We start from the raw sequence: 16,642 nt of genomic DNA on the forward strand, positions 1-16,642 counted from the left end.
GAGATTCCCACCACCAAAAATCAATGTGTGTGAGAGCATATGTGCGCCTGTGTGTGTGTCAAGGTTTTGTAAGACAAATCTCTCCAGCGTGCGCCGCTTTAGTGCTATTGAACCAGGCTTCGATCACTCGGCCACTGTGAATAATGCAAGGGAGGCTACTGCTCACTTACAGCACAGGATGCTTGTGCGTGTGTGTGTGTGTGTACGTATGTGTGTGACAGGATGGTCCTTTTTCCTTCTTGCAAATGCAACAGGGCAGTTCTTCGACGTTCCTCCACTTGGCCCTCTTAATCTCGTGTCAGATACAGGAACTCCCACATTGATACTGTCTCTTCGAGTGTGTGCGCCACATGTGTGTGTGTGTTCGCGCAAGTGTGTGTACGCTGGAGGCTTCTGCAGTAGACGGGAAGAGCTTAACTCAAGCAGACAGCTCAGGCCTGCACTTTGACACACCCTGACTCATTACATACAGCCGGCACACAGTGGAATATTGTCATTAAAAAAGACAATTAGATATGAAGTCAAGGGAGCATCGCTTACACACACATGGACACACACGCCTGCAAACACACAGCGCAGGAAATATAGGTGAACACACTCTCGTCTTCATATCCCCAGGTATGTGAAGCGGAGATATTAATAATCACGATGTTACAGAGTAATTAAAATGATTCCAAATGATGAGTGCGAGTGCGTTTGGCGTGTGTGTGTGTGTGTGTGTGTGTGCGTTTCTGTTAATTAAGCTGAATGATTTGATATGACACAAACCATAATGCTTTAATGGTGTCCTATACTTGATGCGGCTGGAGGGGACGACAGTTGATGGGGCTGTAGGGAGACACAGGGCGACACACACGCATAAAAACAGATACAGCTGCTCATTGGCGCTGCCTAAGAGGAGCATCTCTTTTTTCGACATAATTATCTGTGTCATCACTTACGAGGCAATTAAACAAACATCAGTTCCTATTTCCTCTCCCTCCGTCTCTCCTCTCTTCTTCCTCCGCTTCCTCATCCTCTTCCCTCCTGCCATCTGCCCTCCCATCGCCTCTCCTCTGCTCTTTTTATTTAATCTTCTCCTCTCCTCTCTCCTCTCCTCCCCTCTCCCTCTGCTCCTCTTCCTCCCCTCCTGTGTGACTCCAGACAAGGTTTCAATTTCAGCATGCTGATTGTCTCATTGCCGACTCTATGCATGTCTAACACTTACTGGCACTCTGGGGACCGGCAATACACACCATAGAATGCCTATTACACTCCCACACGTTTCTGGTGAGCGTGTGTTCGTGTTTGAATGTGTGTGTGTGTTTGTGTGTAAGGGGTGATGAGGGTGTAAAATGCCTATTACGCTGAGAGTCTGGTCTCTCTTACACTGGAGAGAATTCTCTGGCGCCTAAAGAGCAGAAAATTGCAATGCTCCTCTTCCTCACTCCCCATTAACCTGCTTTTGAAACAAAGGCCTGGCCAAGGTGTGTGTGTTTGTGTGTGTGTGTGTGTGTGTGTGTGTGCGTTTCCTTGCCCATTAGCTTCATGTGCCATCATGGGTAAAGCACCTTGTGGGCTCAACCAAGCAGAAACAGCAGTGTCTTTTCTGCATATACCTTACGTTCTCTTTGTTTGCAGTTTATTTACCCGCCTTGTGCAGGTTACTTTTTGCACACTGTAGCTTTACATAACAAAACCTTCTGTTCACCATCTTTTCGTCCCTCCGTTCAGTCACCGAAAATTTTGAGAAATGTATATTTTTATGACCTTAAATGATCTTGTCAGTAGTTTTTTTTTCCATCCTTCCTTCCATCCTTCATAAAAAAAAAACAGCAAAAAGAGATGGCATCTTACGAAGAGCTTTGAGATGAGTAAAGCAGCAGGCATATTTGTCTAATTTGCACAAAGACATCCACATCAAAGCACAAATCAAGACCCAGGCTCATTCAATGGATTTTTATCAGTCTATCCATTTCTTGTTCTTTTTTTCCCCAGCATCCCTTTTCCTTTCTCTCTGTCACATTCCTCTTTCTCTCTCTATTTTCAGAGCGTTATTAGAACATGATAAAAGCGAAAGGGATGTCATGACACGGGACCCCCTGTTAGCATTAGGAGGTGGGAGAGAAAACGAACGAAAGAACGAAGCGGGTCGGGGGGAGAGGGAGAGAAAAGATGAAAGAGATTTGTCTGGAAATTATTGCTCACAAGGCATTGATTCTCTGCTTTAATCTCACACAGTGTGCTCAAATTTCCTATTAGGGAGATGAAGAAAAGGAGAGAGAGGGAGATGGGTCTTATTCACATAGGTGAGGAGGTGAAACTTGGCATGTCTCTCAGTGTTTCTTTGGGCAGACAAGACACCATTTCCCTTTTTCTGGAAAGAGCAGCAGAATCTTTCAGAATCTTTATTTTATTTTATTTTTTTTTACATGTGCTGTGCTGCTTTTAGCCCATTAGTCTGCTGTAAGTAAACATTGGACGGCTATTGCTACTGAACAGCTGGAGGGTCACACACAAACACACACACACACACACACACATACGACAAGCCACTGACAGCTGCTATAGCTGCAAAGCTTCCTTCGGTTAGCGACGATTAGCCTTGGCTATAGGTAATCAATAGCTCCTATCAATTCCATACCTCCTACTGATGGATGAGGTAAAAGAAACAGAGAGGAGAGTGAGGAAGAGGGAGAATTGGTAGTTGCTGCAAGGAATGGCAGAAATTCTACCTGACAATGCTTCCTTCAAAAATAACGCTCCTTCCTTCCTTCTTTGTGTGAGTGTGTGTGCATATCGGCTGCCTTAAATGTCCATCTGTGAATTGAATCATCGCGGTCTGAGATTAGTGGCTGCTTGGACCCAGTAAGCGTAATGCCTGGTTACCGCGGCTCCAGCTCCACACAGCCCTCCTCCCATCACCGGATTGTTTGTCTTAATGCTGTGTGACATGGCCCATTGTTTTGTCCATCTGTGGTTAAGAGTCAATGGACAGAGGGTGTATGAGGGGACTGGGGAGAGAAAAGAATGGAGGTGAGGGAGAAGAACATAAAGAAGAGCAGGACTGAAAAGAAGAGGGGGGCGAAGGCAGAAAAAAAGGAGAGAAACAAGATGGGGATAAGAGCTGAGAGGTGAAAAAAGTATTTAAAGAGAAAGGTCAGAAAGAGACGGAGAGTAAGGGAAAACATGCAATAACCCTGTGATTTCAATACGGTCCTCAGACTTTACATTCACCACTTCCTTTTCCAGGACCTTCCAGAGGCTTTCAGTTCCATATGGAGCGGGGCCTTCAGCGCTTTGTGATATCACCGTCGTGAAAGACGTCCTGGCCCTGTGACGCCAGTCCCCTCTTCAAAGGGTTAAGTCATATTTAGTATGCGTCCTCATAGCCCTACGGCTTTGTATTGTAAATAAGACTAATGTGGCATTGGTCAGGTATGCTAATTCAGATAATCAGCGCAATTTCTGCAAATTATAACTGTCAGTGTGGTGGGCACAGAACCTTGGCGGAAAACATGAGGGAACAATTTAGCCCGGGTATTACCCCTCCACCAAAGCGCTGCTCAACTCAAAGAAAAACAATCGGCCTGAGCCCATACCGCCCCGACACACCATTTCAAAAATAGTTTATGGTGAACGAGCCTCATTTTTTTCTGAGGCACAAGTCAGCCTGCTGCCCTTTTTTTTTTCCTATGTGCACACACAGACCGCAAAGTAATTATAATTCGCTTGGATGGAATTATTCAAAAAATGACCACATCTTTTACTCCCTCAGCCATAGAGAATATGGTTTTGGGAAATTTGGGGTAAATTGCTACTTGCCGAAAATATAATAATATACATATATGAATATGTCTTATTTTGATTTGACAAATGATTTAAAATGCAGTACATTGTCTCCAACTAATTGCACAGCAATAAAAAGCTACATACTTCACGAAAGTCCTCTTGGGCAAAATCACATCACTCTCATCAGAATAGTTCTCCCCAGGAACTGCATTTTACTCATGTTGGGCACATAAAATAACATTCCATGTTTTTATTATGCGAGGAATGGATCCCGCCTGTCTCAAATCTGTGGACTTTACCTTTTATGAAAGTAACTTCCTGTTTCACAGTAAATGAGAAAGAAAAGGTCACGAATAATTTATTAACTGCAGGTAATCAGCTGTTTGGAGGCAAATCAATAAGCAATATAATTAGCTGCCTTAAACTATTAAACGTCTAATCTAAACACAGATATCTAATGGATAAATACATCAGAGAGGTGGCAATAGAGGCACAGTACGGTAACTAAAAAGGACAATACTGTCCGCTGGTCTCACCTACTGCATTTTGACTTGGAAAAAGAAAATGGCCACCAATGCGCTAACTCGCAGCGGTTAGCTAGATCTGGGTGTGTGTCGCATCCTTTCTCTCACTCCTCCGGCCATCCGTGACTGTTTATGTAATGGCCACAAATTACTGAGACAAACCCTGGAAATAGACTTCTGTCTGAGGAGAGACCTTCTTGAAAAAATAAAAAAAGAAGAGAACCGCTGGAATGGCGAAACCACCCCCACCACCCGCAGGAAAAAAAGGAGAAGATGAAGGAGTGAAAGTGAGGGAGGAGGGAAAACCTAATACCTCAAAAGATGCCTCAGTGTCATCACACTGAAATGCTCTATGGGAGACAACAATGCCCTTTCCCACACTGAAAATTGAATGGTCATTTTTGGAGCTTTGACTCAGTTCAGACACATACAGTTTGGGTCGGGTATATTTGGAAACATGGAATGTCGGCGCACTTGGAAACAAGCAAGATGGCACACTTGCTCTCTGCCGATGTTCCATCACTTCCTGCTAGACGCATGCACGTACACATGCACACACATCTACATCCACACGCAAGTACGTATAGCAATAATAAGTGTCCATTAGGCTCAGTTTTTAGCCTACAGCTGCTATGTAAATGGTTAGCACAGCTACGCTAATTTAAGTAGAACTGAAATGTCCCCGAGCCTTATCACTCAGAGAAAACAAAAGGCTCTGGATACACACACACAGACATGCACACACTCACATATACACATACATACACCCACACACACACACACATACACACGATAAAAGTGTTGTTGGTCTCTCTAAGTCAGAAGAGGTCTTTTGTTTAAAAGGGGGACTCAGACAAAGAGGGTCCTCTCCCTCCCTCTTTAATGCATGTTGGGTGGTGGCGGGGGGAGTATAGAGGGATGGAGATGTGTGGGTGGTGGGGTGGTGGAGGGATGGATGACAGGCCAGGCTCTCAGAAATAATTACCTCCATAAGATCCCATCTCCCTTTCCTTTTTGTGAGGGACAGAGGCAACGAAAGGGGAAAAAATGACAGAAAGTAAAGTATGCAGAAAAGGCCCTAGTGTTTCTGCTTGGTCTGGCTTATGAGGAGCTTTACACATGATGGAGCACAGGGCTAATGGGTGAGGATACACACATAGAAAAACACACTCATACACGCATACACAAACCTCCTAACAGTGTTCTTTATGGCTAAACAAATGGTCAAATGGTTGAGACAGAGGCGGCAACAGAGAAACAGTCAGAGGAAGAAAAATCACTGGAACAACTGAACTTCAGAGACTGTTAATGTCTGCAAAAATCCAGCTAAACAAATTGTTCAAATCATAAAGTCGATGATGGAATACCCATGACTCGCAATCTGTCATATTTTTCTTTTCCTGCTTGCATTTTACTAAACAGCTCTATTCAGGGCGTAACTTCATTATGGAGTGGAGAAGGGCAAAAAAAATCTAATTTCTCTAACAACTTTTGGACGACCCTCAAAGCAAAATGGCCTCCAAGTCCTCCATGTTGAGAGGCAATTCATTTATGCTTGCTCTTCTGATGCAAACTGGCATTTTTTTATAAACTCAATTTTCTTTCACACTTCTAATTGTACACAGAGCGGGACAATTTATCTCAGCAATGCGGGCACAGTGGGCTTTTTGTCTCTGAAGGACACCGCTCAAAGATCATGGCAGAAAGTTTTTTGCCGTACAGTCAGTAAGAGTCAACAAGCGCACCGACACACACACTTCACTCGCACTTCACAGTGGTGTTTACCGAGCGTAAAGGATGAGACGACTGGGCCCAGGTTCGGGGAATTACAGACTCAAAAGGATAACAAAGAGTGAAAGGTTCTCAAATAAACATGCACCAGCAAACACATGCATTGACATGCACACAATGCAGTCCAGCAGCAGGGTTGCTTGTACACTCCTGTCTTTGTTCAAAACACCTATACCCTTGTGGTGTGTCTCTGCAGCAGTGTACCTTAATTAGGCCATAAAATCAGCATCAAAATTGTTTAATGAAAGCCATTCACATGTACATAAAGTCCAGAGCATTAGAACTCTTATTCCCAAATGGGCCTATAATTATCTGGCTCAGTGCCAGGTCCCAGGCTTTAAGAGAAAGATACCGGTCAGCACTTAAATTAATCTTTTTCATACCAGTCTCTAATGAACAGAAAGTGCTCGAGTCAGGAGTTGTAGCCCCAGAAAACTAACAGCACGCATACACATGCACGTACACACAAATAGAGGAGTCCTTAAACTGAACACTGGCTGGAAATGTTGCCTACTATGGAGTCTTTTCCATCAGTGAAAACATTCACATCATCTATCACTATAGGAGCCTCAAGCAGCTTTAATATACCTTTTCTTCCATATAACATAACCTACTGTAGCATGTAATATCCACACGCGCACAAAGGGCTCAGCTACAAAAACAGCTAAAAATATACCATACAGAAGAAAAAAAAACATGCTCTATTTGACTGCAGAACGACAGAACAAGAATATGACCCCAATCTCTTACATTAACTTTCAATGTTTGATCTCTGATTGGAACACTGCTACTGTGTACACCTGCCAAACGTGTACGGTTTGCTAGGAAATACCTTTGAAACATTTACCATGTACCTTGTGAAAGAATACTGTTGTTCACTAAAAATTATATAGAGTGGGCAAAAGGAGGGCATCCAAAAAAGTGGCTTAGCATTTTGGACGCTGCCAACGTCCGCTTAAGCTTTGCACTAGCTTCCTCATGGAAATTCACCATGCGGCATCAAAGCCAAGGTACAAAACGAGGGCCCGAGCAACAAATATGGTGTGTTTTAAGAGTGGAACATTTGAAATAGGTGCAGCGGGCGAATATTGCTTTTGACAGGTTTAAAACCTGGTTGTGCTCACTGGTTTGAGATGTAAAAAGGAGAGGAAAAAAAGGCTTGAAGTCGGGCTTGTGTTCTGGATGAAAAAACGGACAGGAGCGGGAGAGACTGGGAGATGGAATTAGCAGGACAAAAAAGGAGAGAGAGAGATACAAAAAGAGAGCAGGAGAGAGAGAGAGGGGTGGGGGTGGGGGTGGGGGGCTATGTTAAAATGTACGGTAATGATTTATCTAAGCATGCTTTTCTGCTGCACCCCAAATCTCACCGAAACTTTGATCCACGTGTAATTAAAACCAAACGTACACCGGCAACAGTCTCCATTTCAGGATTGGGAGCTCTTCTCCTGTTCGTGTGTGCGTGAGTGCGTCTGCATGTGCGTGTGTATGTGTGTGTGTTGGGATTCACATATGTTTCTAAGCGCTGGGCCCCCGTCTGTTTTGGGAGTACATGTACAGTATAAACAGGACACTTCGGGGAGCACAGATTCATGTGGAAACACACACACACCCACACACACACACACACACACTCACACACACACACAGATGGATGTATGGACTAATGCTATGCTGGAATGCTATTCAAAATGTGTTACCCCCACCCACCCCAACCCATCCCACCCGCTCCTTCAGGTCAAGCAAAGCAAAAACAAGTTAAGCGCTCATTTTCTCCCAGCAGCATTAACATAGGGATGACTAAATAATGGACCCTGACTCTTGGTCTTCTGGTTTAAATTACAGCACAGCCCCCTCCCCTTACACCCTGCAACCCCTCACCAACCATCCAACCCCCACTCAAAGAAAAACGATTAATCTTTTTTTTTTTTTTTTTTTTTTTTTTTTTTGTCTCTCTGAATGTTTTACAGTTCTGTTACACTTATTAGCTGCTGGCAGGACGGAGAGTCTTAAATGAAAGCCAAATTGCTTTGGTCATGAGAAAGGAAATGAAAGCTCACTCCAGGGAGAGACTGTGTAGCCGTAGCATACGTGTGTGTGTGTGCGTGTGTGAGTGTGTGAGGAACGTATGTGTATGACTAACGTATGTGTGTACAGGCCCTTTCACTACGAGATACTCCCAAGGTGAAATTTCATAAGCTGACTGCTTGCCTGCCTGGGATGTCCCTGTGCACAGGACGGGTGCACGGGTGTACGTGTATGTGTGTGTGTGTGCGTGTGTACGTGTGTGTGTTGCAGATATAAGCGCGGCAGCCTAATAGGAACAGTATGCTCATTTTGGAGAGATTAGGAGGAATGGACGGGTCTGTATCGAGAGACGTGATCTGGATATGAAGGCCAAAGGAAGGAGGGAGGGAGAGAGGTTTGACAGAATAAAGAGGGAGTGGTGCAAGAAAAGAGAAAAAGAGATGGGAGGAGTGCAAGGAGTAAAGAAAAAGACGGATCTGACTTCAAACGGAGAAAACTGACCACCACAAATAGAATCAGCACTTATCTAAAGTCAAAAGTTTGAAAACAAACTAGGAAATGAAAAAAAAAAAAAGTCAGGGAAGAGAAAAAGAGACAGGTAACCCAAATCCCCCAAAATGGCCTTAAAATAACAAAAAAAAAAAAAAAAACTTCTGCAGACAAAGCAAGTTAAAGAAGCACAGACCTTGGCTGGAGGGGCACTCCTTGACGTGGAAGAGCTCGTTGAGGCTCAGTCCATCCTCGTCCCCTCCCAGGCCTTGCTGGTGCAGCTGGAGCTTCCTCAGTCCTTCGTTCTGCTGGTGGCGAGCTGAGCGGGCGTGCTGCACCAGGTTGAGGCGGGCCTTGGTGGAGTAGTCGCACAGCGTGCAGTAGTAGACACACGACTCCGGGCTGTACGCACTGTCCTGCTTCTGCAAATGCTGTGGAACAGAGGAGAGCGCAGATGTTAGCTGCTGTACATGTTACGTTAGTTCAACAAGTTACTGCTCTCACAGCTACACTGGTTTACTCTGAGCACGTCCATGACAGCAGCGTGTTCAACATTGTGACATTACAAAGATATTAGGGGGAATTTTAATGCAACAAGTGACGCTTGTCTGCAAAATCATGTTCTGAATCTTTACTGCTTCGTGGCTATAAAAGCCTTCCCTTCTATTTCCAGTTTGGTTCCAAAATTCCAACGCCCTGAAATCCCACTTCCCTGGGCTTCAAACAAGCCAGCAGGAAAATGGGTAACACTTCAGTCACTTGGCCCCTTATTTTCTGCAGTATATGTTCTTCACTCTTTGTAGCATGCGATTTAAACTGATGAAGCAAAAAAAAAAAAAGCCACAACTAATCCTCATTAGACCACTGTTAATTTCATTTGGCATTTTACTGCAGCGTCACTGTAGTGCTAGCAGTGCATCAGTGAGCGGTGCTACAAAAACCTACGATGGAGGGCAATGACTAAATGTAGGAGCAAAGGGAAAAAACTATCAACACAGTAACAGATGGAGTTTTGCTTAAGTGTGTCCATGTTCAGGCGCTACACGTTCCAAATTAACTGGATATGTTTTAGGTGACATAAAGATCACAAACACACAAAACGTCAGATAAGGGGTTGAGTTCAGAACACTATTTTTGTCTTTAATACGCACATTGTCCAGCTCTACTCATTGTTTGCAGCCGCAGGGGATTCTCATTCAACGTGTGCTGTCAGTTGCAAGCCCTTAATTTCCAGTTGCCTCTTTAATGGCATTGCAGCCATGCAAAGCTACCCCCTACCTCGACGTGTGCGTGCGCGCAAACACACACACACGCGCACACGTACACACAGCCCCCATCCCACCTTGCCCTACTCCCATACACCCAGTCAAGCCAAGCATATCAAGTGTGCCTCTGTTGTTGCTGCCGGGCTAATGAACAATGCACAAAAACAAAAGACCAGGCCAAGCTTTTATTATCTGATCCTCTGTGGAGGGAGGGGAGGGAGTGAGAGAAAGACGCAGAGAGGAAAAGAGAGCAAGGGAAAGAGACAGAGACACAGAGGTGGCTCATGAAGGTTAGTTTATGCTTTGTTAAGATTTATTCATACAGCCATGTGAGAAACAGGTGCAGGGTTCTATGCATGAATTAATACACATAATAGCGTGTGTGTGTGTGTGTTTGTGTGTGTGTTAACTCCACTCTGTCTCTCATGGCTCCGATACGAAGATGTTAAATTCTTGAGGCACATGAAAAGTTAGAAAGGTAATATTTTGTCCTGAGCATTGTTGCATCATGTTATATGGAGCGAGAAGAAGAAAATGTATTTGAGGGAGGAGTGTGTGTGTGTGTGTGTGTGTGTGTCTGTGGTGGGGTGAGGAGTGGGGGTGGGTTGAGGAGTGGGGGTGGGGTGCACAGTTAGCTGCAGGTGTGTGAGTTCTAACCCCCCCTCTTTCCCTCTTCCTCCTTTGACAAACAGGGATTAGCAACATAGCTACAGCCGCTAACACATCTTTTCTCTCTGTCTCTCCCTCTTTCTTTCTTTTGTAGGAAATCTTACGAGGTTTTTCTCACGAGACGGTGGGACGTCCCCTCACAGTCAGAGGCCCTTTCAGAAGTCTTAAGTTTTAATTAAGTCGGAGTTGTCAGAAGAAAGCTCCCCTAGTCCAGAGCTCAGGGCCATTAATTACAGCTATCTTTGTTTCTCTGTGAAAAGAGGCCTCCCTCGCTCCTTCTCTCTCTCTCTCTCTCTCTCTCTCTCTCTCTCTCTCTCTCTCTCCCTCTTTCTTTGCTTCTTTTCTTTCTTCCCCTCCCTCCCTCACAGGAGAACTGGGCTGCTGAGCCTGACCGTGGACACCACACACACAGTGCGCTCACGGAAGCAAACACACATATGTCACATGCTTGCTGCACAAAGACGAGCATACACAAGAAGCTATGAGTTCATGTCCTTTCATTGAAAAGTAAACTCTTCAAACTGCCTCCTGTGTTTTTTGGGCACACCCAGCTGATAGGACTCTGGGATAGACCCAGAACTCAGATCTCATCTGGCTTGGGAGCACCTCAGGATCCCCCAGGAGGAGCTGGAAAATGTTGTTGGGAGAGGGATATCTGAACTACTTCGTATAGCCTGCTGCCACTGCAACCCGGCCCTGGATAGGTGGCAGAAAATGGATGCATGGATGTACAGACCAATCGTCTGGTTCTGGCCCTTCATAAAGGACTTCCTTATCCATGCATATGCTACACATTAAACACAAAGGCCTTACACTTAGATATATCCCCACTGTCATTCATTCTGTCATCAATCGTTAGTACTTCATCATAAAAACCACACAAGGATGCTGCCTGTTATTTGTTCATTCAATTTTCTGGACCCTACTCCAATATGCTTTAATTTTGTGACCATTGTATGAAAAATGGGAGCCACTTAGAACTGAATGAAGAACTAGTAATCAAACAAGGTCTGCTTCTCTCCAGTGACAACCCTCAGTTTTACTTTAACAACCACCACAGAAGAAAAGCTCCCCAGAAATGTGGCAAAGCGTTTTGTAAGCGAAAATATTCATTTTCACGGCATGGAAGAAACGCACAACAGTTGAGTGTTATCAGGACAGACAGGGTTTCATCGGAATCATCCTTGATAGGTTCCAGTGGTTCCTAATCGCACGGCTATTAAGGTAATTGTGCTGGTTTGAAATTCAAATTCTCATATAAATCAGAAGTGGCCTAAAATTTTTCACATTCTTCAATGTCCTAACTTGTATTCTATTTGTTTTTAGGAAATGAGGCTTGAGCTGAGACGAGCTGGATGATATACAGTACTTGGGGTTGAACTGGGCTGCCAGATAGGTTTAGGCCTAATATTAATTCTCTCCCCATCAGCACATTCCAGAGGGTTTGTTTAAGACCTAAACTAGAGGGCTGTCTGTCGCTCTCTGGCACTCTGCAGGCCTGAAATGCAGGCGGTCTGGTGATCACAGGCCAGAACATCCATGATTTATGAACTTTTAAAGGAGCACTTTGACTCCTGCCAGGCGTGGGCTGTGTAATGCATATTCAAACACACAAACACACTGTTCCTGCTCCTGGGTTTGCGCCCGAGTGTGTCTGCTTGAAATGTGTATGTAATTTATGCCGCAGCTGATTTGTGTCTGTGTATATATGTGTTGTACACATTTGTGTCATATGAGCGTCTGTGTTTGTGTGTGTGTGTGTTATGAGTGGAGAATGGTAAAAAAGGCCCATCCCTGTCAATATGGCACCTCTCCAGAGTGCCTGGTGGTTAATTGTTGGGGATTAGTGTTTGGCAAACAACCAAATAAGCTAACACTCCCTGTGGGCCAATCAGAATCAGCTAAACAGCACTCCCTGGGTGGACCTAAACATGGCACAGACATCTCCGGATGGTGGAGGAGGTGCACATACACACCCCCATACACACAGAATGCAAATTATGACACTTGGGACTTCCTGTTTACCTGTCAAAAACACAACATTGTCAGCCCTGCCGATGACACACACACACACACACACACACACACACTGGGACTTGTATGAGGAGAGGGGAGGAGAGTCAATCTGACAGGTAAGGGAAGCTCCCTTGTGTAGCGGTTTGCTGCTGCTGTGTGTGTGTGTGTGTGTGTGTGTGTGTCTGCGCGTGTGGATGTGTGTGTGGGTAAGGATGACAGAGGACTGCATTCATTATGCAGAATGAGATGTTTACAAAACACCTTCCTCACACACACAAACCCGAGCGCACACACCTCCCCGTCGCTCGCTCCCTGGGTTTGTGGGGAGGATAGCAGCACTGCTATCTCATATTCATTTGTTCTATCTGTGGTGACAAAGCTGCCTCATTAACTGAATTCTTAATAAGCCAAGGCAAAAGACATCTCCTCACAACTTCTTTTATCTCTCTGTGCATGTACATGTGAAAGTGTGTGTGTAGGTGTGTGCATGTGGGTGTGGGTATAATTTCAATGCTTCATGTTCGTTTCTTCTTCCCGTATATGTGTGTGCGGTTTTTATGCATCAGTAATTTTGACTTTTTTTTTTTTTTATTTCACCTCACAAGTGTGTTTTGGCGTCTGTTTATAATTCAATGCATTCTTTTTTGTCTTGCTCTCTGATTGTGCGTGCGCACTGGTTACATGACAAAAATATTTTGAAAGCAGCCCAAAGCAGCCGAGTTGTGTTTTCCTCCATAAACCAAATGAAAAATTAGGGTATTCAGTACAAACATGACATTTCCTGTCATTAAGTGTAGAGCCAGGCAGCTAATGAACACATACTGAAAATAAGAACCCTCCACTGCAGCAGCTAAGTCTTAATAACCAGTGTGTGTGTTAGAGCATGTGTGTACATGTTTTATATGTAAAGAATCAGTGTATACATTCTGTTTTCCGTTTTGTGTCCACTGAGAGTACGTGCATGCATGCAAATGGGCATCCCACACATTGTGGAAATGAAAACCCTCTTTATCTCCTTTCTTCTGTGTTTTTTTTTTTTTTTTTTTTTTTTTAGGGGAAGCAGGGACCTTGTTGTATACCTTCTTTTTGGAACGTCACCAGCTTCCGGTGCTATCCCCTGGGCCCCCGGGGGCCATCGGAGACAAAAACAGCCCCACTTGGCCCAGCAAATAACAAAAGCGTGTTTTGTTCCTTGAAAGTATTTTAAACACATACCAGCACTGCCTGGAAGGCTGCCAAGTGTAGAATTCCATCAGTGCTACCACCTCCCTAACACATGTTACTGCTAACCGCCGCTCAGCCCCCAAGACATAGATGTAACGCAAGATCACTGCCAATGGATTCGCTGGCAGACTGCACTGCTAAAAAGAGATGCTGAGGGCCCAGGTATGTGCCACCTTGCTTCCACAGATAAAGAGAGCAGCAAATATAGTGTATAGAGAGACAGATTCAGTGCTGCACACGCAAAAACAAATATGCAAATAAAAGCCACATACAAAAACTGCTGAGTGCACATTGCATATGCACATATATACAAACACAAAGCTCATCTCCTGCTTGTCTCTCTCTCTCTTTCACTCCTACAAGGCCACTGTGTGTGATCTAAAGATGCTGGAGACACAAAACCCAGAAAAAAAAAAAAGAAAAATCCCCCTTCCCGACGCACTCGACCTTCTTTTCTTTCCTGTCGGTCATCCTCCTTGTCTTTACTACCAAGGCTCTCACTTTCATAAACGCTAAGAAAAATATTTCCTAGAGCTAAGTTGCCTCTCCCGTCTCTCTCGGCTCTGCCTGCTGGCAGTCACATATGATCACAGCTCTGGGGCCTGTCCAAGAGGTGCAGGGCCCGTGAGTGAGCTTAGCTGAGGTCGCCCAATAATAATAAGCATCCATCGCATTATAGCCGACAAGCCAAATAAATGAATTATCACTTGAGTCTTTCACACTAGCTTTGTGCCATTCCTCTCCACTTCGGTGCTGCCTCTCTCTCTCTTTCTCTCGCTCCCTTCAACTTATTCCTTCCTTCTCTTTTCACTTCATTTTTCCCTCTTCCTTTGTTCCTCTTTGCTTCTTGTCAGCAGAAAAAAATGAGGAAGCAATAGTGATAGGGCTTCACGAGGGCTTGGAAAATAATGTAACTCTAAAGTTCAGTTAATAGTCTTGCCTTCCATTTTTCTGACTCCCACACATGGACACATAGTCTCTCTCTCTCTCTCTCTCTCTCACACACACACACACACACACACACACACTTGTAGCAGTGACGTAAGTGCATCTGACGTATGGGGCAAAGGTCAATCAGAAGTTCACAGCTTCCTGACCTTTGGCCCCTCTCTTGGAAAAATCCCTTCTGACTCTCCATCTCTTACTCTCTCTTTGGCCTAGACACACACACACACACACACGCACACACACGTTATGCATACCAGAGCGAAGGAAACAAGGATAAAAACAATCATCCTGATTTACAGCATGATCCACTTCTTCTGGCCTTTGTTGATGAATGTGTAGGAAATACTTTTTTGTGTCTCTGAGCGTTGTCACATATTTTAGATCGTCTTGCAGTTGGGAATAAAAAATTCTGGGAGACAGAGAGATCAACACAAATCTCTCTTCCTCATCGGCGCATGTCTGCATGTGTGTTAGGTGTCTTGAAAGCCAGCTCACCTCCACCCCCATGAAAATGGATCAGTATTTACATTAGCATTAGATTTAGACAGTGCAGCTCAGCCACTTACTCCATATTAGCCATCCTGACCTTAGCCCATTAGGGTCTAAAAGCCCCCGCTTGTCTCCATTGCCGCCAGGTGAGACTGACCAGACCTCCCCATTTCCCTAAACCATATTGCAACTGAGATTATCTTTTCCATTGACTCATAATGGGACAGAGATCATAAAATGCTGAGATCAAGATCATCGAAATGCGAACATGCTTGTGGGATTTTCTTTTTCCAATACTGTGCAAGGGGAGGGGATCTTGCAGAAATACTAACATGCATTTGGGTAGGGTTCATCATTTTCCATTTTTTTCCTACATGCAAAGACGCTTTTGGGAAATCAAGGCAAGGGCTAATTGACAGGATCTATGAAAGACGGGGAAAAAAAACAAAAATAAAGAGTTTGAAAATCTGGGGCTTCATCTTATTGGCCGGTACCATCAAAGAGGTTTGTACTACACTGATGTTGTTATATTTAACTAAAACTGAAAGGGAAGAGAAGGGAAAATAATTTTGTTGCCGAGAGGAGTAGAGATTTTTGCCAAGTTTGTTTTTCTTTGCTCTGTTCGTAATGGAGACTCGCTGAAAAATGTCTATTAGAGAGAGTTAGACAAAAGGAATGACAGAAACATACAGTGAGAGAAACTAACCGATAGATTGAGAGGCGAAGAGAGTGAGAATCTATGACAGAGAGAACAAAAGAACAAGAGACGCTGAGAGAGAGAGAGAGAGGGAGAATGATAGAGAAGAATCTAGACGAGCGTAGTCGGGTTCAAATCACTAATTACACATTCCTGAGCCTGTGAAGGGGAGTATTGTTTTCCAGTTAGCCCCTACCCTGTCGCATGGTTTCACTTAGCACAAAACAAAAGGTACAGGGAACAAAACACAAGGCTAATACCAGGCCCTCTTAATGACAGAGAAATGGGAGAAATTATCCCTGGGGTGGATCCTCGTGAGAAAATGGCTAGTGATTACTGGACAAAGGGAGTTCATTTTGAAACTGTCACAAAATGGCAGACTGTCTGCTTCTTTCTTTTAAGAACTGTATTTATTAAATGAGTGCACTATTATGCTGCTTTTTCCTTGACAGATAAATCACTGCACACATGACCTGCTTAAGCTACATCTAACTTCAAATACCGCATATAATGTTACAGAATCCACTTCCTAACACCAACACGGAATATTTCAACACACTTCACGGCACAAAAGGTGACGTTGGGGCCTTTTTCCTCAGAAGCAACGTGACAATGTGGCTTGTTGTGTGTACAAGCTGTGTATAAGTGTGCGTGTGTGTGTGTCGAGCGCATGTTGGAGTGGTACCTCTGCTAGGGAGAGCACAATGAAAGCACCTCTTCAGCGGCGCCGTTTT

General features: G+C 44.3%; 1 protein-coding gene across 1 annotated transcript in view; it reads right to left on the bottom strand.

Moving 5' to 3' along the window:
• Positions 1-16,642, bottom strand: part of zfhx4 (zinc finger homeobox 4) — an 81,825-nt gene that overhangs the window by 30,179 nt on the left and 35,004 nt on the right. Inside the window, exon 6 of the mRNA XM_076761082.1 lies at positions 8,797-9,031. Coding sequence (XP_076617197.1) covers positions 8,797-9,031 — 235 coding nt within the window. The remainder of the gene's footprint in view (positions 1-8,796; positions 9,032-16,642) is intronic.

The sequence above is a fragment of the Chaetodon auriga genome, chromosome 21, assembly GCF_051107435.1.
Source record: "Chaetodon auriga isolate fChaAug3 chromosome 21, fChaAug3.hap1, whole genome shotgun sequence".
NCBI lineage: Eukaryota > Metazoa > Chordata > Actinopteri > Chaetodontiformes > Chaetodontidae > Chaetodon > Chaetodon auriga.